This window comes from Elephantulus edwardii, unplaced genomic scaffold (assembly GCF_000299155.1).
Source record: "Elephantulus edwardii isolate Elephantulus edwardi_28Jun2011 unplaced genomic scaffold, EleEdw1.0 scaffold00087, whole genome shotgun sequence".
In the NCBI taxonomy this organism is placed as follows: Eukaryota; Metazoa; Chordata; class Mammalia; order Macroscelidea; family Macroscelididae; genus Elephantulus; species Elephantulus edwardii.
In genome coordinates this window covers 5056474-5084173 of record NW_006399837.1, presented here as the reverse complement: position 1 = coordinate 5084173, position 27700 = coordinate 5056474, and the positions used below count along the sequence as shown (strand labels likewise).

Genomic DNA, 27700 nt, shown 5'->3' with positions numbered 1-27700 from the left:
TTTGGAAGGTCCTAGGTTCTGGTTTTTTCATGAAATGCAGATTAAATTCTGTGTTCACACTTTATACTTTGAGAGTCATGGAAGCTGTTAGCATGTCTTGAATTTCACAGAAACAACAAGAGGAAACGCTTCCCTGGGATAGTCAGAGTTCACAAGGAATAAGAGACTGAGAAAGGAAGACCCACCTGGGCCTTAGAAAGTACACAGAAGACTGAGAAGGAATAAATAATGCATACTACACTGAAACAGATGAGAGAGAGAACTGTTTAAAAGTTATTATTGTCATGACAGGAGTCCAGAACGAACGCTGCACAGTGGAGTGGACTTGGGGGGGATGGATTGTATAACAATGAAAGAATTTTTCTTTACTTTTCAAGGAGAAGAACGAACTGGAGGGAAGGGGTGGGCAGGGAGAAAAGTGCAACAGGGAGTGAATGGAAATCCAAAGTCTGTAAATTTTCATTAAAATTAATAATAGTAATAAATAAAATGCACAGAGGGATTTCAAGTCCTCCTGTTGCAGTGAGGCAGTCCCAGCCCCTAGTGACCCCGCAGCATGGGGTACAGCTGCCCCCCATGGGGTCTACAAGGTGAAAACAGACGGCTGTGCCTGCTCCCCAGCGACTGTTGATGGACTCAAACAGCCTGCTTCTCAGTTAGCCTTGTGCAACCCCGATGCCACCAGGTCACCTCAGTTTAAATTTAACATGATACAGTGATCAGCTTGACGTATATCTGTGGAGAACCCTGAAAATCAAATCGCTATGCACTTTAGTTTCAACTCCTGCCTTGGGAAGTTTCTGGATGTTAATATGATAATAGATGGGGTAGTGGCCCTGGGGTGCCCAGCTCCGTTGCCCCGCTCTCCTAACCAAACCCTTCTCTCCAAGTTTACACACGCTCAGGCCCTTCCCACCTCCACCAAGGCAGTGCTATAAATGGTACAAACATCATTTCCCTTGCCCCCAGATCACTGTTTAAATACTTGCTCAAATTTCAGTTCTCCACGAAGCTTGTCAGAATCAGAGAATCAGTCTTAGCTCCTTGTCTCGTTTGAATGTAGAACTACGTTTTTAAAAAAAAAATACATAAAAATATTTGATTCTGATACCTTTCTCCTCTTGGACTGCTGCTTGGCTGCCACAGAACGGAACTCGTCTACGGTCTGTGGTTTGGGTTATTGTTGCAGGCTGCTGCTGGCTCGGACTGTGTGTATACCTGTCATGTTCGTGCATCTTCTCGTGTTAAGAGCTGCTAATGTAGCTAGACGCAGGCCTTTAGCAGCTTTTGTGTAATTTCTTCCTGATAAGGAGTTTGGTCAAAGCTTTTTCATTATAAGCTCGTGAAAAAGACTTTCTCAGCTCTTAGAAATTGTCCATTTATTCAGCAGCCATCAAATAATGGGAGATTATCTATCTAGCATTCACATGTGGAACGTGGTTTTCTAAAGAGAGCTTATGTCACCAGTCTGGATTAATTTGATTTCACTAGTTCATATTTTCTGGCATGTAGAATGTTCAATTAATAATTAAAAAAATATGGGTGCAAGGAGCATTGACATTAACGGTATTTGAAGAGCATCATTCGCATAGATGATGGCATCTTAACTGTGTAAATACATCATTTTTAATATAGAAAGTTATTTTAGTATGTTTAGTTCCACGTAGTTAAAATCTCCTAACGTGAGTATAATGTGCTCTGTCATGCATTGAATATTGTATTTTTTTAATAGATAAAAATCCATTCCAGGTTTATGTTAACCAAATAAAAACCAACCTGTGAAGATAGGACCTTTCATTCATGCTTTGTGAAGGTCATGTATTTCTCCTCGCATTTGTTTCATGGCTGTTCAGCATTATTTTAAAAAGAAAAATGTGTTCTTTGGGGCTATAATATTAAAAAAATGTTATAAGTAAAATTGTTATTTTGTTTTATCATGTTTATCTTTTAAATTGAAAGTATGTTTGTAATGTCTTTCAAGAATATGTACTTTTAATCTACGGGCAATTTTACTCTTTTTGTAGTTAAAAAGAGTACAAGTATGTGAAGTACTTGGGTAATGAAAATAGTGAACACGTTCTCTATTAACCAAAACCTTGGAGGTTCAGATCTGTTCAGCGGGGCCTCCGAAGAAAGGCCTGATATTCTGCTTCCCAGAAGACCAGTCACTGGGGTCTGGGTGGGGGAAATTGCCAGACATTTCCTATTCACGGCCAACCATATGTGTTATGTTTACATATATTTATATGTCTTATGTATTAGGGAGCTCTGGTGGCCTAGTGGTTAGAAGCTGTGTTGCCATCCCAAAAGGCACAGGCTTCAAGTCCGCCAGCTGCTATGTGTGAGAAGGCTGAACAGTTTCCTTTCATGTGATTTACTACCCCTGAAAACTTGTTGGAGGGTCAACTCTGGGTCAATTCCCACTCAATGGTACTTAACAACAATTTATATATATATTTGTTGTTGTTAATTGCTGTTGAGTTGAGCATGACTCATAGCGACCCCAAGAACAAAAGGCCTGAAGCCCCTCTATAACTATCATCATTTATCAAAGTTCATAGAGTTTCCAGAGGCATACTGTTTAGGAAGTGGATGCCACCTCTGTTACATGCATGCGCACACACACAGACAGATGTGGATACCATTTATTATTTACTGAGACGCGTGATACTTGTTCTGTTGTGTGCACTTTGCTTTTTTCCCGTGACAGCAGGCCCTCCAGCAAGCAGGTTTTCGGAGACTGTAAACAGCATTGGGACAGATTTCCTTTCTTTCTGCTGAGGAGCAGCTAGTGGGTTCAAACCACCCATGCTAGAGTTAGCAGTGCTTCTCCTTACTCACTCGGCCACCAGCAGCCCCTGTTTCCTACCACTAGGTAGAATAATTACAGAAGTTGGGTTTTTATTATTTGTCCATTCGTGTACATCTTCCTCCCTGCACCATAATAACTTTTAAAGGTGGTACACCTTCACAGAATTCTTACTGTTTTCATGGATCCTTTCAGTCTATGTTGGAATTCTCTCAGCAATTCATGCTGTTGGGTCTTTTGGATACTAATGTTAAAGAATATTTGTTGGATGGACTTAAAAATCAGGGTGATTTATCTTCAGTTCCTGAGCATGACCAGACCATTACTCTCCAGAACATTCTCAACTCCTGATTAGCCTCGAAGCCTCTTTGGACACAGGATCCCTTTGTCCTGGCGTCTTTAGTTGGGCTTTGTAGATGCATGTAAGAATAAGGGTAGAAAGGCTCTCTTGGTCAAAGCCACTGCATAGTGACCTTCAAGGACACTGTAGATCTCACTTCCTCATCGGAGTTCCAAGGCTGTAAATCTACTTTTCTCCCAGAATGACTGGTGAATTTGAACAACTGACCTTTGGGTTAGCAGCCCAGTACTTAAACTCCAAAGACTTCTGAGTTCTCGTAGAAGTTCTGTGTTAGTGCGTGCCCCATCTGTTGACAGAACCTGACACCCTCATTTGCTTTGAATTACTGGTACCCAGTGAAGGGAGCCACACTGGGCAGGCTGTTCTAAGAATGTGAGTTGTATGCAGTGGTCACCTACGAGGGGACATCATGTCCCATTCTTTTCCCTCTGCTCTTCTTTGAAAAGGCGCTTGGCATGTTCTTTCAGCTGTGGCCTCGGAGCCAGTGCCCCTCCTCTGGGTGGCTTAGATCAGCCTCTCCAGGCAGTACTTTGAAGTCTGGGAAATACATGTATAATTTAGGCTGACATACTTGGCAGGCCCATTTAAAAAGCAGAATTGTTTGATGGCATGACACAGGAGGTCTGTTAACTGAGTTATAAAGAACTGAGGCATTTCCAACAAACTATAGTTTTAGCATGAAATCCAAATAATTCTCATTTTGTAGCATGCAGTCAATGAACTTCCTGTGATGTAACGTGGTCTTTTGGTGCAAAATACTAGGAAATGGGGATCTTACTATACCTAGCAATTTCTCAGAGGAAGAATGAGTGGAACTGAAGCTGGGGTTATCTTCTCTTTTAATTCAGTTCAACGACAGCTGGGGGAACATCTTAGCAAGATGTGAGGAAGCAAGTTCTAGATGGATTGGTAGCTCACAGGAGTTTGGGAAACCAGCCAGTCAATGGGGATGGCCACAGATGTCTCATTAATGAATTTAATTCTTATAGTGAGTTTAATTTGTTGCCCTAAAAGTTAGTGGCCAAAATGGCAAAATTAATTCTAAAAACACAGTCCATTATTGTGTGTGTGTGTATGCATGCTATGTGTATCCTGAAATGTCTTGAATGAAGTAGAGTATCATTTCCTAAAGACTAAGTATTTTTTATTGGCATTTCCCTCATTTGACCACCAAATATCCCTTGATTCGTTTTTCTAAAATGCTAAGACTTTAATCCCAATGGTGCTACTCTTAGTCAGTATGGCAAGTTTTGCATAATTTGGAGATGAGGGAGAAAAGTATTCCGAGGCAAAGGTTACCAAAATCAACGTGTGGTTCTGTTGCTCCGCACTGAATGGTGACGTTACTCTCGGGCTCATCCCTCACAGCAAAAATGGAACTACAAAGTCATTTCAGTACGTGTCTGTGTCCTAAAGTAGAAGCATGTGACACCAGCAAATGGGTGCCACATGGTGGAGAGACCCAGAAGCACGTCAGCTATATGAAAGGGATCATTTGGTTCTGTTTCATTTCAATTTTTTCCCCCTTCAGGGCTAGAGAGAGAGAGAAAGAGAGAGCGGAGCATGAGCCCATAACCCAGCCAGAGAGGGGGACACGTGCACCCGCCGAGAACTGCGTCCCGTTTCGGTTTATGCTTGTGGTTGGTTTAGTTTGTTTTCATGACTTCCAGGTTTTAATACTGAGCTTTTATTCCTACACTTTTGATTGTAAGCGTCTTGATAATAAAGTTCTTTTCTCTGGACGTGGAAGGGATGCAGAGTGACAGCAGAAGAGTCCTTTGTCAGCTGGCTCTTGTAGTGACTTGGAGCGGGGCCTGCCATCTGCCCCAGCCTTTAGCGATGATGTTTCTGTGTCTCTTATTCCTGTACTCGGCTTCATTCATTTATGTAGAAAATAATTGAGGGCCCAGTCTGTGCAGGCTGTAAACTAGCTTTCATTTCTCTCATCCGCAGAGACCTTCACTGTAGTGCTTTGAATGTGGTTGCAGTTATTGTTGTTAGACAATTTTCAAGACAGAACCAACTCACAAGGGACCCTCATGTGAGTTTTCAGAGGTTGTAAATAGCACAGGAGGAAATTGTCTGTCTTCCTCCCCTGAAGCAGCTGGTGGGTTTGAACAGCCTGTCTTTGGGTTTGCAGCACAGTTTCTTACCACATAGCTACCAGAGCTCCCTAGCTCCCTGGTACGTATTCCACAGAAGTGGTCAGAATGGTTATTTCTCCACATGGGTTCGGTACAAATTTAACTGAGAATATATTTCCCATGAGTTCCACTATTATTATGATTGAGTAATTTATTCCAGTCGATTGTATTGAATTTTTACGTATCAAGGATGTACTCACGGAAACTTGGAAAAATTAAAAATGTTTTAAATTAAATTTTTAAATTAAAAAATTATAATTGGTTTAGCATTTCAAAACAATTTCAAGATGCACATCTTTGCGTAGAGTAGGCATAGGTACATATGTAAAGTTGCCCTAATATATTTGCATTTAAAACTTTAAAAGTGTAGTGGAGGGCATGGGCTTTCAAATCAATGCTGGTCAGATCTTGGTTTTGCAGATTAATAGCTATGTAATTAATTATGGTTAGCTTTAGCCTGTTTGACTTTGGGCAAGACTTTCTGCCTCACACGAGTGTTTTAGGAATTAAATACGATGATGATAGATGGGTAGGAAGCTATTAAATGTTTGGCACATAGGACATTCAATTGTTGGTAGTTGTGTTCTGATTCATGGGGATCCCACATGTGTGGAGTAGAACTGTTAGAACTTTTCTACTGGTCATTCCTTCCTGTGCTTCAGATTTTTTATTTATTTATTTTTTTTTAAATTTTTTATTTTCTTGTTTGTGTGTGTGTACTGTCAAATCAGATTTGACTGGTACAGGAGGAAATTGTTCCACCTTTTTCAGCAGAGCATCTGGTGGATTTGAACCATGCACCTCTGGGATTGCAGTGCAGCTTCTTGCCACTAGGCCACCAGAGCTCACCTGTGCTTCAGATTTAACCAGCCTGTATAAACAATATAATTCCATATGCGTTCTCATTGACCTTTTTGTTCAACTAGTCTTCTAAGTATTTGTTCTTGCTCTTTTGGAGTATATCTTCATAAAAAATGCTTTTAAAAATTAATTTGTTTTCTTTGTTGTTGTTGAAAATATATACAGTTTCTGTGCGCACAGTTCTGAGAACAAAGATGCTTTTTAACAGCCACATTGTGCCCTGTTGAGGGATTGCCGTGGACTTTTATGTAGCCAAGTCTCAGTTTAGTTGTTGCCATGAATGCCTTTCTTCCTCAAGCCTTTCTTGTATTAGAATTCTTTCCTTTGAGGCTCTATAACTGAAAAGTAGGAGGTTTTGAGGCTCTGTTGTATTTTGCTAAGTTGTTTACAAAGGATTTTCCCATTTACAATGTAATGAAGCATTTGTTGTAGACACTATGTCAGCCTCCCCCTAAATAAAAACGCCTTAGAGAAAGGTGTTGGAGAAGGCATTCCTGATGGCTGACTATCCCTCTCTAGGTTTATTCATCTGTTTTCTTTCTTTGTTGGCTTTGCCCAAGTTTGAATCAGAGTTAAGTTCATCCCCACAGTGATGATGGACATAAGCGCTCCTTCTTTTCTTTTTCTAGATGTTGGTGCGAGAAACTACAGGCATCTCTGTGCTGTGTACTACGGCAAGAGCCCTGGGTTTGAGATCATCCACGGGCTGCTGGACAGAGTCATGCAGCTGCTCGACGTGCCTCCCGGTGAGAAGAAGGGGGGCTATGTGATCAAAGCTTCTGAAGGTAAGACAGAGCGCCTGAGCCCACAGTTAGTGATCGTATGATGCAGGGGCCAGGCCCTGCTTTTAGTAAGATTTCCTGGTTTGATGCAGGGAGGAGGATGAAGGGAAGACATTAGGTAATTGTTAGCATTTTCCCGAGAATGCCCCTTTCTCCCCCATCACTTTAAGAAAGTGCCTTTCAGAGCCCTTGTAAGCAACCACACAATATGCTCTTGTTCCAACTGAGCCTCGGTAACCCCTGGTTCCTGGCACCTGCAGGCCACCAGCCAGCACCACGGTGAGCCTGCCCGGCCTGGCTGGAAACTGAGAGAAACCCAACTGCAGCTTTGCTCTGGAGCGAGCTGCCTGGCTGCAGCTCTAGGGCAAAAGAGAAAACCAACCTCAGAACTGCCTGAAAGACCTGCCATATGTTAGCGAGCCACAGAGCCGCCTGTGAAGGCTGGGAGTCATCGCCCCGCAGAGCTCACGCACAGTAACATCTTTGTTGTGCGTTTGTCAGACCAAATGATCTATCTCATATGAGTTTCTGGAATTCTGAATTTTTTTTTTCCTTTTCAAATTCCCATGATTTATATCTATTTTACTGTGCTAACGGTCCCTCCTGGTCACCTCCTTGCTTTCTATAACCGTCAGCAGTGGTTTCTAATAGAGCACTGATAAAGTATTAGTTGCAGTTACTTGTAGTGTTCCGAGGCTTGGGCGGAAATATTTTTCTTTTTCTGAGTCTTCAGTAGCTGTTTTTTTCTGTTTTCATCTTGTAGTACTATTCTGTATTTCCTTTTTTTTTTTTTTTAATTTTATATCTGATTTGCATACAAAATTCATATACATTGTGTTTCACACATTCTTTCATTCACATCCTATTTCATATCTTTCCCATACATTATGTTTTCTTTAAAATGTAGCCACCTTGCATGTATGAGTCTTTCTAGAGTGAAGACGTGTGGTTGTCTTTTCCTTGTTAATTAATCCAAGGACATCAGTAATGCAGAGAATTATTTTCTGCATTTTCTACCATGTATCTGCTTAGAGATAATCCAGTGAAGATGTGTGCTATGTTTGTAGAAATCAAGCATGTTAGCGCCTGAGAGCCTTAGGAGTTTGCCCAGTTCCTTGGTTTTACAAATGAGAGATCTGAAGCCAGGCACGTGAGGTGAGGGGAGCTGGGTCACACTCCTCGGCCTCCTGCCTCCCAGATTTCTTCCTGATGGGCTATGTTGCCTGGCTTGTTCTTCAAAAACTCTGACTAAAGACATTGCCAGCCAGCCTCATGGCAACCCATAAGCTGCTATGATACATTTCTTTACATTCTAGAAGGCCTTTTCTCAGAAATCTTAACTTTAGATACAGTTGACTAGTAAAAAAATCACTTCTCTGAAATGGATTGTACCATGTACGAGGTCTGACACCTTACATACTTAAAAGGTTGCAAAGAGCTGAATGGGCTATTAGAGCAGAATTTGTTGTTGCTATGTTTTTTAACTTTCTTAATCAGCGTTTCTATAAACTGGTACCTTGATGTTGTTACTTTCTGGCCTCAGTAAGCTCCCCAGACATAGTTTGCTGAGCATCTGAGATCCCAGATGTGAGGCCCGCTTTCAGGAGACAGCAAATAGGCCACAGCCTCTGCTCTTGAGCCATCTGGGAAAAGACAAACTAAGCTATGAAAAGTGTCTTTTAGGTTTTGAAAGAGGGAGATGGTGCAGTTTCTTGAGGGCTTCTAGAAAACCATTAGTGAGTTCCTGGCAAATGAGCTGGGCTTTTGAAGGAATAGGTGGAAACAGAGGAAGCGAGGCGAACCACATGAGCAGTGCCGAAGTGATGAGAAGCATGTGATGTGTGGCGAGAGCTCTGGCGGTCGATGCAATTTCCCCGCAGGGTGAGGGAGAAGGAGCTTGGTTCTGTCCTTCCAGGGTCCTGAGCAAGAACTGCTAAGTTCAGGGCCAAAGTATTGAAGCTGTTCCTTTTCTTTTTTTACTTGGGTAAACGAATCATATAATTAGCTCTGTGCTTTAGAAGCCTTTATCTAGCTATATGTAAGTTGCATGGCATTGTTTATTTTGTTGTTGTGTGCTGGTGAGTCAGAACTGACCCATAGCTGACCCTCCAGCAGGTTCTCAGAGACGTTTAACAGGAGGGGATTACCCATCCTTCTCCTGCGGAGCAGCTGGTGGATTTGAACTGCGTGCCTTCGGGATTGCAGCACAGATTCTTACCACTAGACCACTGTTGTAGTTGGAATCCCATATACTTTGGCACCAAATCAGAATAATTTCCTAATTATTGTGTAGTGGTTTGGAGCGTGTTAAATTAAGAAATAACATTCATAGTTTGTAACTACTGACATTGTTTAAGATCTCTATGTTCATCTGTTTAGGCCATCTTGTTATTACGGTTTTTTGTGTATGCGTATTTACAGTCTCACTCTTGAGCCTCCTTTTCAATCCACGTTGGCTGTCATAATAAAATATTGTCAGGATTTAAAGCCATCACATTTATAGCATGTGCAACATTTATGAATTTGAGGTTCATCTTTGTGTATAACTCGTTTTCTCTGGGAAAGGGCAAGATTTATCTTTTCACCCCCAACACATCACTATCATTGGCTGTACTGGTGTCTCAGGACTTCGGGCTATGGTCCTGGTTCTAGTGCTTGATTCACAGGATGCTTTCTGTTAGAGCTATGGAGCCAAGAATTTCTATCACTACGATAATCTAACGGTAAATAGTATTATCCTTTTCAGTGCTTAATGAAGTCAAGGCTTACAAAAATGGCTTGTCAAAGTAAATTAGTAGCAAAGCTGATGTTTTTTCCTTGTGTATCTGTCTGTCTCTATGCAGATGCGCTCGCTCACTCTCTCTCTCTCTCTCTGTCAAGGAACAGAATTGGTTCCCAGCTTTCAAAATCAGTCTGTAAATAGCAGTTTGTCTGCTGGAGCATGTCTAGCTACCTCTTCACCTCAGATTTATTGTTTCCTTGCTTAGAACTTTTTCTTCTAAGGAAAGGTCTTCAAAGTACAATCAGGAAAGTAGAAACAAGTTAAGAACATCTATTCCCTGCTAGTTTTGACTATTGGGTTGTCTTCGATTTCTCTGACATATGGTTTACTTTTTAATAATTAAAAATCCCTGGTGGTTTTTCCAGATATAATTGAGCTAAATCTGTTCACCAGAGATTCTTGCTAATGTCGTCTCCCCTGACAGTTGTACCGTAATTTCTGCCCTTTTTAAGGAACACCACCAGCTTCCTATGGTGCTTGGTGGAAGGGATGAGTGGAAAAGAACTTAATTCCCCTCTGAAAAACTTGGCTTTTGTCCACTGAAATCTAGAAACTCATTTGATGGCCCATCCCATCGATCCTCAGGAGTTGTGTTGACTTTGGAGGGTAACCTTGCTCCTCAGTCCGCTGCCGTCTGCAGTGTGTGGGTCTCTGAAGCCTGCTGCTGCAGCCGGCCCTAGCAGCCAGGGGGTCTAAGATCACTTTCCTTTGTTAAGCCTCCTTAGAGTTAAGAATGTAGAGTGAGAGAGAATGTTGAGTTGGTAACAGAATAAGGTCAACTGTTCAGTGAAAACAAATAAGAGCGCTAGAATCACCTTTTAGCTTTCCAGAAAACTGCAGGGCATTTTAAGGGTTTCTCAAGAACTTTAAGGCTTTAGTGGCATTTGATTAGATTATTATAGCATATGTATGTGCTTTTTTTTTTTTCCAGGCTTCTTCCCCTTCATTTTTGTGGTTTATTGCAAACTAAATTATGTATGTTAAGATGCACTTATCCTTTTCAAAAACCATTTCTGGGCAAGGAAAATTCTCCACATTCTTGGGTTTAGAACATTTATGTGGTTGCTGGGCAAATCAGTGGCAAAAATCATTTCTCGTATAAGGCAGCGAGCGGGCTTTGTCTGTGATGGTGGTGTTGGCTGAGAGGGTGGGTTTTCCCTCACCTTTAATTTATTACCTATTTCGGTTTTGATTGCTCACAGTTCTTTAGAAGACTTCGCTTTAACTTCAGAGAAGACCCCCGATGAAGGGACAGAGGTTGTAGAACTTTGCATTTTGACAGTTTTCGTTTTCATGGTGCTCAGAGTCCATTTTGGGCGACGAGAAGTAACTTTGTGAGCAGTCCACACATTTAATCCCCCTGCCATATGCACACACCGGGGCTATTTAGGGCCCTTCTGCCACAGTAACGCCCCAGCAATCACTGACTTGACCTATAGGTCGTGACCTTCCCCTCTCTGAGGACACCTGTGCGATATTTCAGATGCTAAAAAATAGGAGTGAAATTGTGAGGATTCCTTGGTCTTCACGTTGCTTTTCAGTGTAATATGAGCTTGGGAATGTATGAGGAAAAAAATGTGTATTAGACTCCTTGTTAACGGGAAGCTGTTTCATTTATGGTTTGATACAGAACTTTTCTGGACTAGAATAAGGAGGGGTTTGTGTGGTACATCCATACTGAGTACCTATCAGTAAAGACATTCATTCTAACAAGTCAGCAGGGGTTTTGTGGATTTGTTGTTGGGGTTTTTTTTAATGTGTGAAAGTTTCTAAGCTTCCCGACCTGATTATGCAATGTGAAAACAGCCCTTAGTCTTCTGGTTCTTTGCCTGTGTGTGTTTGAGGCCATAGTTTCAAATGCTGTCATTTCTGTTAGCTTATTTAGCTTATGGATTCATTAAACTCAAAACATTATTTAGCAAAGTAGCAGTCGTTAGTACACAGTCATAATTAAACATTTATGAAAACCACCATAGTTAGCATCCTGTTCACTTGTTCCTGTCATGTGTGTGTGTGGGGGGGGGTCATCCTATCGTGTTTTTACTGTTCTTGACTCCCTTGCACAAGGCCATGTTCTCTGTGAATGCCCTTTTATTGTGGCTTGTTTGCTTCTTTTGGTCAGTCTGTGTCATTTCAGTACTCACAGCAAAGTGGTGTATTCTGCACCAGGTCCTGTGTCTGCCGGCTGGCTTGCCTTTCCATCAGATAGACATTGTTGTAACACAGACTTTGCAACATTTTTCCAACCTTATCTTTCCCCTAAGAAGTGTTCTTACACTTTACCCCCCTACTATCCCTCCATGAAATTTTAATGCTACAGATATTTTATGTATCTTTTTATATACTGTACTTCTCTCTGTGCTATGTATATGAAAGTATGAGTTTAAAATTTACTTTTTATTCCTCACAGGCTTAAGAATTTTAGACCTTTTTCTTTTTATTCATTATAGACTTACAGACTAAGTTAAACTAGTAACTTTTGTTAACAGCTCTTTGCTAAGTGACTTTCTTTTTAGCATTTCACATAATTAATGATGGGTCGAATAAGGTTTTCTTTTTTAACTAAATTTTTTTAAAAGGAATTCTTTTTTATTCAGCTGTCAAAGACCAAGTCTCAAATGGTAGCTCTAAGAAACAAGCGTAAACAGCATCCACAAGGCAGCCCTGTATAGCACTTGTGGGCCTGGTGTTACAGAGGACGCTGAGATTGCAGAGTCAGGGACCGGAAAGTTCCAGCCCTCTCTGTCAGTGTGGCACTGCCCTTGCATGCATTTTCTGTGCCTTCCATGTCAGTACTGCTGGTGGGAGACCCAAGAAAACCCAGAACAATCCCCAGACACATCACCATCCATCACCATCCACTCGATTTTGATTCATAGCAATCCTACAGGACAGAGGAGAAATGCCCCACAGCGCTGCAAGGATTTAGTCTTTACCCTTCTCCTGCAGAGCAGCTGGGAGGCTTGAACTGCTAACCTTTCAGTTAATTTACATTGCAACCCCAAGGCTCCTTTGAGAGAATTCACAGAAAAAAAGTAAATACTAGGGAAGAAAATTTTGTTCAAATAGGATTGACTTTGGAAAGTCAGAAACTATTCCAATATCTAAGATTTTCCTTTCTCTCCTCCAAGACCCAGCTCTCATCCCTGTTAGGAACACACTGTAACGGAATGCATATTTATGGACACTAATGTTCATAGCAGCATTATTCACAATAGCAAGAACATGGAAACAGCCCAAAATTTCATCAACATACAACTGAATTGAGAAACTCTGGTACATTCACATGATGAAATGCGATGCAGCACTCAGGAGCAACAGTTTTGAAAAGTACTGTATAACATGAGTGAACAAAGTCAGGCACAAAACCCCAAAATCTATGTAAGACAATTATGGTAAAAACAGAAGGATAACCAGTGAGGTGTGTATGAATATACAAAGAAGGAGAGACAAAGGGGAGATATCACAGGATCAAAGAGGGAGTGGGGGAAAAAACCCCAAACACACCAAAAAACAATGTACATGAATGAAACACAATAAGCCCCTCACATCCCCACCCCCACAAAAAAAAACCAAAACCCAGAATGCATATTTTCGAGTTGTTAAAAATTTGACTATGTACTAGACACCAAATCAGAGAAACATGTTTTCTTTACTACTGTCTAGGGAGCTCTGGTGACCTGGTGGGCAAGGAGTTGTGCTTCTCTCCAAAGGCAGGCAGTTCGGAAATGGGTGGTTTCCTTCCATGCAATTTGTAGCCTCTGAAAAACAGCTGAAATGTCAGCTATGCCCAGTTTGCTCTACAGCAGTGAGTTGAACATGTCTTCGTTACCTACTGCTGCTATAACAGAAATTTATTTTCTCACAATTCGTTCTTGTTGTTAGGTGCCACTGTGCCAGCTCTGACTTGCAATAACCCTGTGTACAACAGATGAAACAGTGCCTGAGTCTGTGCCACCCTCACAGCCTCTGCTGTGCTAAGAGTCACTGAGTTCGTCTCCCTTTTAGAGTCTGTCTCTCACTGATGCTCCGATTTTCCAAGCATCATAATCCTTCTCCAGGGACTGGCCCCTCCTCAGCTCATGCTCCATCATATGTGAAATGACGACTCACTATCCTTATTTGCAAGGATATTCTGACTGCACTTCTTTCAAGATAGTTTTTGACAGTCCATGGACTTGGGCCTCTGTTGACTCTGGAGGAAGGGCCTTGTCCTAACTAGTACTAGTTTCATTAACCTAAGAGAGAAAACTCCTTCCCAAGTGGGAATATCGCATGAGTATCCAGAAAGGGTTTACAACACATATCTCTAGGATACACAATTCAGTCTCTACCACCTTGTGTTCCTTTTTCCTCAACACAGGCTCGATTTGGTCTAAACTGTTCTGAAACAAAGGATCCCACTGTCCAAAGGCAGAGATGCTGAAGAAGTTCACTGTTAGACTTTCAAGGAAGGGCCTGTGTCCTAACAGGTTAAAAAGAGCTGAAGGATAATTTTGACTGTTCCTTTTCCATCCATTTCACACGTAGGGTCGAGTTGCACTGGCCGCAGGCGGCAGCGGTCTCCTCTGTAGGTCAAAACGTGGCAGCGTTCTGTTTGGTACATTAGTGTGCTTCCTAGTATTGATTAAGACCCAGTGCCCTGTGAATTCCTAGAGAATGCTGTATTAAATGTCAGCCCTCTAAGTGGCCACCCAGCTCTTAAATCGATGGAAGGATTAAAAGAATTGATAGGTGGATAGAGGGAAGAATAGATCAGTGTGTCGAATAAATCCCTGGGGTTGTAAATGTGGTCGACTATAGAGCACACAGCCCCTCAGAAGAAAGGGCTCGGTACCCTGAGCATCTACTCTTAACCAGCAGGAGAGGGAAAGGAACCTCTGTCCGCTGAAAGCCACTGGTATTTGAGACTTTTCCTTACAGATGAAACGGATCTTAATTTACAGATTATATTTACATTCTCACCTGCCTGAATTCCTTGGCAGTATTTAAATTCTACTCATCTCTTAAAGATTGCTAAATCCAGTTTCAGGCTAACTTCTAAGTTATTTAAAAATTAACTTTTAATAAAATAATTTTAATATTCTCTCTTTGCCTGCTCCTCCCCCCTCGCTTATGAATTTTGGACACAGTTCCAATGGCTTGCTCTTCTTTTCACATCTGTAATGGTTCCTCTAACCCACCCTCCTGTCCATCTCTAACCCACCCTCCTGTCCATTAGCTTCAAGGACCCACTCAGCGTCTCGTCTTTCAGGCTAACAAGGACACTGGCTGTTCCTAGAGGACAGAGCCTTGGCCTGTAAAGTATATTCTGACTTTTCACCTAGAAGTCACTTAAAAGCAAACAAACTCCTTTTTTATATATACTTGAAAGTAAGTTTCAAGTGGAAGTTCCTTAACTTTTTAAAAAAAATTACCGTTTAGACCTCAGGAAGTTCAGGGAATGATGCTGATTAAATAGTCTTGCTCTTCTCTGAACAACCTGATTGCACTTGCTTTACTGTCAGGTGCCTTCTTGAAGGGGGTCTGGAAGATGTTCTAGATTCTCTTGTGAGTCAGAATTGAATCAACAGCAGGGCAGGTGCTCACTCCCTCTGTATGTATATGGGAGGTGTGGTGGGTGTATACAGGACTGGTGTGTATTATGAATAAATGCCAAAAATGATAGCTAAGGAACACCAGGTTCTCAGGAGCACTTTACACCTCTCTGGTGGTTATTGTGCTTGTAGCATACATACCCACCATACAATGGAGCACAACCCCGTCCGATCCAGCACCAATGTCAGCCTTTGCTGCCTTAAGCCCTTTGTTCAGTCAGAAGCTGCGTCAGTCTGTCTCATCAAGACGCGGCTTCTTTTTCACTTTGCTAAGCACTATGGTCTGACTCCTCCAGATAACATGGGAAAGTATGTGAGATGAACGCTCATCATACTTTTTTCCTAAGCAGCCCTCTAACTGCACTTTTTCAAAACCGATTTGTTTCTTCTTTTGACAGTCTATGGGGTATTCATCAGTTCTCCAGTCTTTCTTATTCATTGTCTAACTTTCACATACATATGAGGTGATCCAAAATACCATAGTTTGAATTGGGTGCACCTTAGTACTCACAGTGGCATCTTTACTCTTAGCACTTTGTAGCAAGTTTTGCCCAGTTCAGTATTGTCAGCCAGTTTCTTGACTTCTGTTTTCTTGGGAATCAATTGTGGATCCAAGTAAAATGGAAAATCTAGGTACACTTCAGGGTTGTGGAAATGAAGAGTAGTGGAGGCCAGTCTTCTGTTGAGTAGTTGGTAGATTCAAACTGCCAACCTTTCAGTTAGCTGCCAAACTCTTAGTCTATCTTACAGGCTCCTGAAATTCCCCAGATAAGCTTGATCACTTAAATAGTATGCAGTCTAATGCTGTGGTGGAAAAGTAACAAGAGGAAACAAATGTGAGGGCATTACGTCCACTAGCATTAGGAAATTTTGTAACAGAGGGGGAAGTAGAGAGGAGCCCTGCTGGTGTACCTGTTAGGTGCTTGTTTGCCGCCCAGAAGGTTAGCCTCTCGAACCTGCCAGTGCCTCCACATGAGAAATGCCCAGCAGTGCTTCCCTGGACAGCTTACAGCTGGGACCTGCAGGCTGGACCTGCACTGTCAGGGCTGCTGGAGTCAGAGTGACCTCTTGGCTCTCAGCAAGAACAACAGTAACGCAGCAGCATATCCAGTCATCAAGTCAATTACAGCTCCTCCATTGGGTCTCCGGGGCTGTAGATCTTGTTGTTGTTAACAAAAGTTTACAGAAAAGTTGGATTTTCATTCATTCATTCATTGTTGCCCAGTTTCCTTGCTTCCCCCTCCCCGGTCCACTTTGCAGTGCGCCGCTTACTCTGGACTGCTGTCAAAATATCGCGCCTGATCTTAGACCTTTAGGAGAAGAGACTGCGTCTCCCCAGGAGCAGTGGACGTGATGACCTGCGGGTGGCCGTGCAGCTTAACACACGTGCCACCAGAGCGCCTTAACATTCATCACAGACGTGGTCAGTTATCACTTGTCCATTGTTTGCTTATTTATAAACAAGAGCCAGTCTGCAAACATGAAATGTACAGGTTGACTTTGACTAAAAGCTTAAAAATGTGGACTTGCTTCTGTGCCCGGGGCAGAGCTCAGTGGCCCCTGCACCCAGCCTGCTCTTAGGATCCCTTGCCTTGGGCGGCTCCCCTAATCTCCTTAGACTTCCTTTTCCCATCTGTGCTGCGCCTGTCCCACAGGGGGCTCCGCCAGCCTGCACAGGGGCCAGGTCACTGCTCCGGCTGCAGACAGGAGAGAAGTAGAAAACGGAGATTCTGCCATGTCATTGTTCCATCGCTCTCCTTTTTCTTCTCTGTGCCCTACTTGTCAGCAAATACCTCGTTCTGAAACGAAAACATACCTGTCATGACACATGGTACACGTTGTGTTTATTTCAGGTTGACTGGAGGTAAGCTGAATACTTTTCTAATGTGAAATAACAGATAGACTTGATGTACCCCTTCATTCCATAATTTGTCCAACAATAACATTATTATTATTATTATTTCACTGTGAATGTGGAGAAAGTAGTATGTTCCTCTCACTTGCATTGAGAAATAGTCTTTTTAAAGATTTTTTTTTTTCAGCTCAAACTAGGCAAAGAACAACTGTTGCCCCAAAAAGGTGGTGTGAGCCATACTTTTTCTTTTTTTGAGGATGTGGCATAACCTAGTGGTTAAATAACCAGTTCTTGTTGTTGTTGTTGTTATGTGCCGTCGAGTTGTTTGCGACTCATAGCGACCCTATGTACAACAGCCTTAAACCCTGCTCTATCCTGCACCAACCAACCGCACTGCCTCTGACACACCCATCCGGATTACCCCAGTCACTGAATCAATCCATCTCATAGAGGGTCTTCCCCTCCTGCGCCATCCCTCCACTCTGCCCAGCATGATGTCCCTGTCCAAAGACCTGTCTCTCCTTACAACATGTCCAAAGTATGTCAGACGAAGCCCCAGAATCCTTGCCTCCAAGGAGCAGCCCGGTTTAACCCTCTCTAGGATGAATCTGTTTTCTTGGTAGTCCATGGTACATTCAATGCTCTTCTCCAGCACCACAGCTCAAAGGCATCAATTCTCCTTCTATCCCTCCCTAGTCATTGTCCAACTCTCTGATGCATAACAAGTGATTGCAAACCAGTAGGTTGTATAATAACCTATTGGCAATACCTTTAAGTGCGTAGCCTACTGGGCTGCTCACTGAGAGGTCGGCAGTTCAAGTCTAGCAGCCACTCCACGAGAGAACAGTGGGCAGCTCCCCTGTAAAGATCTGCAGCCCCAGAAGCCTGAAGAAGGGTCACCAGGCCTCAGAACTGAACTAGCTCAGGGGCAGCAGATTTGGGTTATTAGGAGTCCATAGACATGTGAAAAACCTTGGGACAATTACTTAAGTGCTAGACAAATACAAAATGTTACTTTATTTAGGAAAAAGTTTTGAACACAGATGGATGAGGCACTTTTTAGTCCCTTGGTGGCACACAAGTTTGTTGAATCCAATTTTAAAATGCCGTTGGATGGATCACATTTAAGCTCCTCTGACATTGCTGACCTCTATCAGGCTTTGAAATATGAGTGTCTATGTGTTTTATGAGCGACACATAGTTTCAGTAAGACTTCAAAATTGACCCTGTGTTTCCATACCTTTTTCTTTTTTAAGTAACGCTCTAAGTGAAATTTTACACAGCAAATTCAGAATTCCCTTTAATAATTGGTATACAGATTGCTCTGTGCCACTGTTGCCAATTTTTACTTGTGTCAGCATTCTCTTATTTCCGTTTCCTGTCCTCTGTTTCCATTGAGCTAAATTCCCTTGCCTTCTCACCTTCATTCTTGAGGTGAGCAGACTGTCTCCTAGTTAATTGCAGCTGTGTATGTTATAAACCAGTCCACTGTTTGGCTAAAAGGTGACCTCAAAAAATCACTTCAGTTTCACATTCCAAGGTTCTGTTAGGGTGATAGTTTTGAGGGTTCTTCTAGTCTTTGAAAGTCCAATTGGTCTGGCTTTTTTTAAAAAAAAAAAAAAAGTAATTTTCTTTTTATTGTGATTTGAGTAAAGCTTTAAAAAGCATGTTGGTTTTTTTAATTCATACACATTTTGTTCCATAATATTAATTGAAGTACCCACAGTGTCTGATCATCTGTTCATTCCGTATTCTTTCCTTTCACCAATCTTTTTTTTTTTTCTATAATTATATTTTATTAATTTTCATAAACATTTACAGAGATTTTGGGCTTCCACTCATTCATTGTTGCACTATTCTCTCTACCCTCCTCCCAGTTTGTTCTTGTCCAAATGCCACAGTGCTTGTCAAAGCCAGTTCTGATTAATCTTCTTTGTCAGTGTATCCTTTGCCATTCCCTATCACTCCTCCCTGAGAGAGACTTCACCCTGAGTCATAAGGAAAAGGGGACGGCGTATTCTCTTAGCTACTTCCTGCTGAAAAGGGACGCTGTGGGTTTCAGGGTGAAGATCTTCTCTCACTACTCTAAAGGGCCCCTTTGGCAGTAGGAAACACATAGACTATTATGGAGATTGATTTTGGAATTCAGATGCACTCTTATTGATTGTGCTTGGCTGTACATGTACATATCCTTCAAGATGTATCATGGGGGTGTTGCAACCTAGAAGACACAATTTTGACTAACAAGTTATAAGTACATGAGTCCAAAAATTACGGAAAAGTAAAAGAAAAGATTCTTTCATTGTTTTACAAACCCTCCCCCAGGTCCCCTCCACCATGCAGCCCTCGCTCTAGTCTCCTGTGATGACAGAAATACCCAGTTACATCTCTCTTTTAGACGGTTCTCTCCCTCCTCTGCTTCAGTGCAGTATACATTATTGAACCCATCTTACTCAGTGTCTCCCTAACCCCAAGGACAGTCCCATTCTACAACAGTGGCATCCTTTCACCAATCTTGTTGTTATGTGCTGTTGAGTCAGAATTGACTCATCGCACCCTGCAGTGGGTTTTCTAAAGCAGTAAATCACACAGGAGAAGATTGTTCCTCTTTCTCCATAGCGGCTGGTGGATTTGAACCTTGTGCTTTTGGGTTGGCATTGCGCTCCATACCGTTAGGCCACAGAGCTCCCTTCACTTGACTTAATAATAAGTGTTTATTTTCTATTAGGTCTGGTCTCTGAAGAATTTGGCTGTGCATTTTTCCCATCTGTCTGGGACCTTCTGTCGTGTCACTGGGTAGAATGGTCAGTACTGGTGGCCGAGTGCACCGTCTTAGCTTTTCTGGTCTCTGGTAAGAAGATGCCATTGTGGTTTGTTTGGACCATTGATTCTGAGAATTTTTTTTTCTTCTTCGAGGCTTTGATTTCCTTCACTCTCTTTGCTGTTGTTGTTGTTGTGTACCATCAAGTCAGAACCAGCTCACAGCCGACATGCCAGCGGGTTTTTTTGGAGGCTGTTTGTTCCACCGGAGGCCATTACCCCTCTCTCTTCCAAGATGCAGCTGCTGATTTCTGCGTGTGGGTTGGCAGCACAGCTTCTCAGCCACTGGAGCCCTGCGTATGAGTATGCAGTATGCAAGCCAGTCGTTTTAGATGCTCACGAGCCTTTAAGACTCTGTGCTACTCATTAAACTGGAAAGGAGACCATTGCGCTTGGGAGCCATCGTGCTAGTTGGCTGCATCGTATTCTGAAACGTTCCTCCATGCTTCTCCTTTTTTTTTAAATGTCATGGGTGTCATTAATGCCTTGTTTATTATTCTTTTTTTATTCATCCAGAACACATTTTTTAATTAATTTTAATGAAAGTTTACAGAGACTTAGTCACACATTCATTGACTGAGTCATTCATTGTTGCACTTTTCTTCCCTGCCCACCCCCCCGCCCCCCAGTTCACACTTCTGCTTTTAAACCTGCAAACCAGTCCTGTGATGTATGTAGGCGCCCTGCATAGCTGTGTTCTTTATGTGGCTGGTTATGTACGTGCAGCAAACATCTAAAACATGCATATGTCTACTGGCATTGCCTATTTTATCAATTAGTACCTTCCAGATAATTAAGGACATTTTTCACAAAAGATGTTAACAACTGACAGTCATAGAAATAAATTACAGATTCCTCTACACAAATTAAGACTGGGAAATGTTATAGTCATGGTTATAAATTTTAGCCGTAGGGAGATTGTGGTAATAAGAGAATTTTTTTTTCTTTTTAAAGGCGTTTCTCCATTGGTCAGAAGACTCTAGTCTGTGCTTTGCTGATTACTTTTCAAGAATAAGGTCTTTACAGGTTGCTGTCTTTCTTTGTAATACCAACATTGGCAGGTCCTGCCTTGATCTAAAATTGCTGTGAGCACAGGCACCCTCTGCAGGCTCCATGCTGTGAGTCTGAGAGGGACCCACTCCCCTCACGTCCAGTTCCTCTGCTTTAAGAGTTAATGATGTCTGCAGGTGTGTCGGGATTAGCACTGTAAAGTTGTGTAAGGGGTTTTACTTTCTTTTGATCTTCAGAAAGGGATGAAAGATAGCCATTAAACTCAAGGGATTAGGTCTCCTCTCTTTAAAGACTTTGGGTACCATAAATATTTCACTTCAGATGTGGGGTGAAGAATTGTATGCATCTGGGGGGAGAGTGGGTGTTTTATATTACCCGTTGGAAATTATTCAGTCTCCATTTACAAATTAAATGGTCTTTACAGAAATGTTTTTTCTCAGCCCGGAGTATAGTAGGATCTGGGGTGTGGGGGTGGGGGTGGGTGAGGGTGTGTGTGCGCCCTTCCACATTTGGTGCCACTTTTTCTTCCTCATATTCTGAAGCCTTTTTCCTTTCCTTTGATAAGTTAATGTCCTACCTGCAGTGTCCTTTCCCCATCCTTGATTTTCCCTTTTGCATATTTCTGTTGGTGATCTCAAATATGTTCTAACTCTAAACCGTTGAGAGCAACCTCATTTCAGAAGCACCATGCTAACATACATAGTATTATTATACATGTGTTGAGTTTTATACACCCTGTATGCCGTGGTTTCTTGCTGTTGCTGGTGGTGGTTGTAGGAGGTGACTATGAAGCCATGGTGACTCTGTGCTGATAGAATGAAATGTTCCCCCTCCTTGTACCGTCCCCACCATTATTGCTCTGGGCCCATTGTTAAAGCTCTTATGTCAGCCCATTTCGTTGATGGCCTTTCCTCTCTTTGCTGACCCCTTTCTCAGGCATAGTGTCCTTCTCCATGAACGAGTGCACGAGACAAAGTCTTGTCAACCTTGTTTATACACAAAGAGGTCTTTTCTTTGCTGTGATTCTGGAAGATATACCATACAGTCCATGGTTCAACAGTCTTGCATATACATAATTGCAGGAGAATGAGGGTTTGGGTAGGTGCCAGCCTCCAGGTCAGGTGATTCAGTGATTCTCACCTACCAGCTGCATTTTATAATACGTAATTAGCCATTTAAGCTAATTTAAGCATTTAGCTTCAGTCACTTGGCCCAGTGGTTTCCCAGCTATCTCTCAGATTCCATACCTTGGGCTCTGGAGCCCTGGATTTGGTTGTTTCACAGATCACATTGATCGCTTCTCTTCTTTGCTGTGACGTACCTGGTGTATGAACGTTCCTTTTCTGGTGTACTCCACCCCTCTTTTCATTGTGTTCTTGTATTTTTACTATAGGATAGACTTGACTCGTAAAGGTCCACATTGTAAGCAGCAGAGTGGCTTACACAGTAGAGCACGTACTGGTCATACGTAAAGGGCCAGCTGGGGCACTGATAGATCTCGGCGGTTGGCTACAGCCAGGGTGGGGGATTGAGATTGCGAGCGTGCTGGATAACCGCTCTGATCCCTCAGCTGGGGGTCTGCTCTGTTCCCTCCCTTAAGCGCCTACTTCCGAGGTGTCATCAGATTATAGGAATGACTGTAAAACCTCGCCCACTCTGCCCTATAATATTCCTCTGAAAGAAAGCCGAGCCAAAAAGAAACTGTGAAAGGTGTTTGGCAACGAGCAGGAGAGGGAGCTCACCAACTCTTTGAAGGTCAATTAGCCAGAAAATGTGCTAAAGACTAGGTGCTGGGCCGGATTATGGCCCAAGAATTACCCCCAAGGTCCTCAAAGCAGCCCTGCCGGCTGAGCCTGAGCGCAGACCCACAATTACAGCCCTGGCGGAGATGGTGCAAAGGCTTTCATTAAGGGACTTACTTACACCCCACTAGGTTTTGGAAATTAAAATCTTATTTGTGCTTCACTGCTGTTTCTTTTGTCCAGGATTCCACATGTATTTCAACAGAGCAGTGTTTTGACCAAGTCTGTTTTATGTGCAAGGTGGTTCTTCTGTGCTGGATCCCACAGAGCTGTGGTGCTCGCAGGAGGGGATGGGCAGGGTGGAGTGTGCGAGGCTGTGGACAGGAGTGCCGGGGGAGCAGGCCGAAAACTCTGGGGTTTCTGCACCTTGATGCACCAGGAAACCAAAACTCCATCTAAGCTCAAACATGTGAATGGAAGAACCATAAGGTCGCTTGTCTGCAAAGTTAGCGTGCCATCAGCAGTGTTCCTTTCCTGGACACATCATCCTGCCTCTTCTCCAGAATCACACCAAAACCCTCGCCAGTCAGTTCTGATAGTGACCCTGCCAGCCAGAGACGCACCGAGGGTTCCCCGGGCTGGGGATCTTACAGCAGCTGATGGCTTTAAACCCCCGCCCTCTGGTTTGCTGCTGAGTGCTTAACCACTGTGCCACCAGGGCTCCTCTGGAGGTTGTTCCTGAAATGTGTTGCTCGTTGTTAAGTAACGTTTGGCAACCCTCCAGGTTTAATTTCTCACAAGCCAAGACTGTTACTTAGGTTTTACTTCAGTGTGGCTTCTGTTACTTGTTGAAAGGCTGATTTAAGAGGTCTTGGTCCTGGCGATCGCACTGATCTGCCCGAGTGACCGGGCTGAGCTCTGCTGACACTGGAGATGCCCTCAGCTTTGAACTCGGCCGACTCGCCGCATCAGTGGGGCAGGCTGTCGTTGTGTTGCTAGTGAAACAGGTCTTTTTCTCCAGCCCTTCTGTGAAACGTTACCCTGCTGCCCACAGAGTTGGGCTCGAACCATAGATGTTTAAAGGAGCACTAAGCAGTGTCTGCATTTCCCTTTTTCTTTTAGAATTCCTGATTTCCCTGCAGCATCAGTCATGTGTTTCTTTAAAGTGTGAGGCCCTTTTATGTCTGTCATCTGTTGACAGGAGCAGGGCAGCTTTTCCCTGGTTGAACCGAGGAGTCAAGAAGAAACTCAGCTGAGTTTCTATCATAGTCAAACCTGGTTAGAAGTTTTAAAACGGCAAGAAAAGCTGACCTTGCTGCCTGGGGTAACAGAGGCTGTTGTTGGGTGCCTTCAAGTCCACAGCAGCTCAGCAGTCCCATGAATGACAGAGATGCTTGGCCAGCCTGTGTCATCCCTGCCGTCTCTGCCACGCCTGAGCCCGTTGTTACGGTCACTGTGCCAAGCCATCTGGTTGAGGTCCTGCACTCTTTCTCTGACCCTCTGTCTTTGCAAGCATGCTCCCTTTTTCCAAGGACTGACCCTCCTGACAAGAAGTTCAAAGTCTGTGAGACAAAGGTTCACCCTCCTTGCCTCTAAGGAGCACCCCGGCTGCATCCTCCAAGACAGACTTGTTTATTCTTTTGGCAGACCGTGGGCTAGTCAGGTCTCTCTTGAGAACATCATCTGCTGCTGTTTTTAGCAAATCTATACATATGCATGGGAAGTGGAGGATTAAAGTCCCTGTGTGGCACTGACGGTTACTCACCCAGGTATTAGCTGAAAAGTGGTTGGTTTGAATCCTCTCTGGGCAGGTAGGCCTGTGTAACAGTTCTGTATACATGGGGTCACCATAAGCCGGAATCAACTGGCCAGTGACCAGCAACAGCTGAGGATCAGTGCTGGTCCAGGGGCCTGCTCCAGGGCTTCTGACACACAATTCAAACTAAGGCTTAGATATGTTTTTAATAAAGCACATAATACTGAATTTCGCTTCTCTTCCCTTTATTTATTTCCCCTTGTATTTAGTGATAGAGCTCTTTTCATGTGACTGTCCACCCTGGCTAGCTGACGTTTGAGTCAGACTTCTGGAATGGGAGCATTTACCACTGTCAGGCTTGCTCCTGAGTTTTTGCTCAAAAGTGCTTGAGTCAGAAAGCTACTTTTAAAAGAGTCAAAACTCTTAAGTTCTTATCTTTTAAGCTTTATTTTGCTAACATTGTCAGGATACAGCACATCTGGCTTCGATTCTAAAATGGTTTGGTTTTACGCTTCAGTACAAATGAATCCAATCAAATTGAAATTGAAGATAGATAAAAAGAAGGGTTTGGATAGAGGAAGGATTCTTAAACATGATGGGGTTATCAAGGAAGAGCTTCAAGCCTCCTTTCTGAATGGCCTTTTAAAACAGGCTGGTGTCGTCTTCAGGTCATTGCTTCAGGATATTGCTCCACAGAAGCGGTGTGGTGGTGATGAACGCATGGTTGGCTTGGTTTCACCGTCCCTGACCTGTTTGGTGACTGTTTTAGAGCATTGCCAGCCTATGGTACACACTTATCCAGCCTTGAGGATTTCTCTTCATTTGGGGGAATCAGGACAAGCTGGGGTTATATCGTCAGAATTCACATATACCGGCTTTATCATACTTAGTAGCATTGCTGTTTCCTGAAAGCTCTGCATTTTCAGTGGATCTACGTTTTGTATTGCATTTGATTCCCTTCCCCAAGTGTGTGAAGAGTAGCTGTTATGCAGGGGAACTCCTTACAGCCAGAGGGGGGCTGCTGTATTCCTCCAGGTCTCAGGTTGTCTTGCTTTAGACCCATTTCCTGGAATATTCGATTAGTGGAAAAATAGACCTTTTCTTTTCTAATAGGTTTACCCTTATAATGATTCTGGCATGCACAGGTTTTACGGCACTTAAGTGCAGCTCACAGGCCGTCTTGCTTTAGTGTACAGTGGAGCCAAATTGCAGCAGCAGCCACCTTCTCTTTTGGCCAGCTTGCACTGGGTTATCTAAGAAGGACAGTCCCAGGCACGTTCGGGTCTTTCCCGGAACGGAAGCAGCTGGCCTGGCCTCAGCTAATCCTCTTTCTGTGTCTGCTGGGGTTCCATATCAGCTCGACAGAGGTCCCCCTTCTTCCCCACACCCCTCTCCAGTCGGCACTTCTAAAATCCCACTGACCTTGGGGCCGTTAGTAGAGACTCAGCCGTTTACTTGTTCATAAATAATGCACTCCCTCCGAATGCAGGCTGGACACGCGGCTGCCGCTGGCTCCCGGCTATTTATAGTTCATGCCAGTAAGTGCTCCAGCCGGTTACTCGAAGCTGGAGCCTGGCCGTCATCAGCGTGATGGTCAGAGGAGTGAGTCAGCTCTTCTTTGTTTTGTGCCTCTGTGCAGCACACCACCTGATGAACGTCCCCCATGGAGTGGCACTGAAGTGCCTGTGGAGCAGACCTAGCTGGGGTTTAGTTTTTGTTGTTATTGACTCGTATTTTTTCTTTTCTCCCAAACATTTAAACACCTGGTGAGTCTCCTCCGTCCCTCAGCCTCTCCACTGTGAGCTCTCTTTCGGGGTGGCCTTTGCTGTGACTGCAGCAGACGCTCTGAACTGACTTCACAGGTGCTTTTCTGGGCTGGACCCCAATCCTGTCTGTCCCAGCACCCGGGCTGGTATCCCCTTCACCTGCAGGTCACTGTGAGTGAGCGTGTCTCTGGGTGATAAGGTGGAAGAGTGATGGGACTAGAAAAAAAAATTCTGTGTTGTCTGATCCAACAAGTAAATCCAGCAAGTAGCTCAACGGATCAGCCTGTTTTGAGGCAGCTTGTTCTGTACAAGTTCACGGGCTTTTCTTTTTTGCCTTTTCACTGTGCAGGACCGGGCCTACTTCTCAGCCGAATTCTCCTCCAGCTGCCCCTTCCTCCTTCCCACAAGCATCTCTTCCCCCTGATATCCAGGGTCCTGACTTGCCTCCTGTCCTCATGTCCCTGCCAGGTTGCCTTGCTGTGATGCTGCCTACTTGCTACTCGAAAGCGTGGAAAAGCACTCTCTTCTGTCTGTGGTTTAAAGAGTAATTCTCTTACAGCAGACCAGCACTTTCAGTGGTCGATAGCTCTTTCTGTTTTTGTCAGGGGAAACATTGATTTCTCTCTCTTTTCTAGGCTCTGCTTTCTTCCCGGGGCGATGTGCCGAGGTCTTTGTCCGGGGTCAGAGCGTCGGCAAGCTCGGGGTCCTGCATCCTGACGTCATCACCAAGTTTGAGCTGACCATTCCCTGCTCCTCCCTGGAAATCAATATCGAGCCCTTTTTGTGAGGAGGGGACTGATGTACTCCAAGTGTCCCTTTCTCCATCCCCAGTGTCCTCCACCCTCCTCACAGGGGACCTCCATTTGTACTTTAATGTTTAATAAAGGCCTGGTGCCCGTGTATGTCTCAAACCATCAGGCCAGTCTGTGCAGTGTCCATGCTGCATTGGCTGAGGGCTGGGTCAGAGCCCAGCGGAGGGAAGGAGCACAGACAGGGGCATGAGCCAGGCAGGGCCAGCCCCAGATGGCAGGGAGGCTCTTCAGGGCTTCAGCACATCCTCCCCTCCTTACGGTTCCTGTGTAATAGCAGGAGCTGGGTCACTGATCCAGTCCGCACTGAGAGTGTGTGCACACCCAGGAGTTTACATTCCCAACATTTACCAGTGCTTATGCCAAGAAACAATACATTAACTCTATTTTAAGGAAACTTCAGAACATTAGAACCAATATTGGGACTTGTATTTCATGCAAATTCATCACGGTCTAATTGTTACAGCCAGTGCTGTCATTTTAAAGTAAAAAAGATCTACAACCAGGAGAAGATAAAATAGATGAATGGGACCTTCTAAGAATCAAATCCCTATGCACATCCAAAAACTTCTCTAACAGGGTAAAAAGGGAAGCCACAGACTGGG

General features: G+C 43.5%; 1 protein-coding gene across 1 annotated transcript in view; it reads left to right on the top strand.

Moving 5' to 3' along the window:
* The window catches only part of FARSB (phenylalanyl-tRNA synthetase, beta subunit), a 71189-nt gene extending 44116 nt beyond the window's left edge, over nt 1–27073 (top strand). Inside the window, exons 15-16 of the mRNA XM_006890278.1 lie at nt 6803–6960; nt 26922–27073. Of these exons, the coding sequence (XP_006890340.1) occupies nt 6803–6960; nt 26922–27073 (310 nt within the window). The remainder of the gene's footprint in view (nt 1–6802; nt 6961–26921) is intronic.
* Nucleotides 27074–27700: the final 627 nt, after the last annotated feature.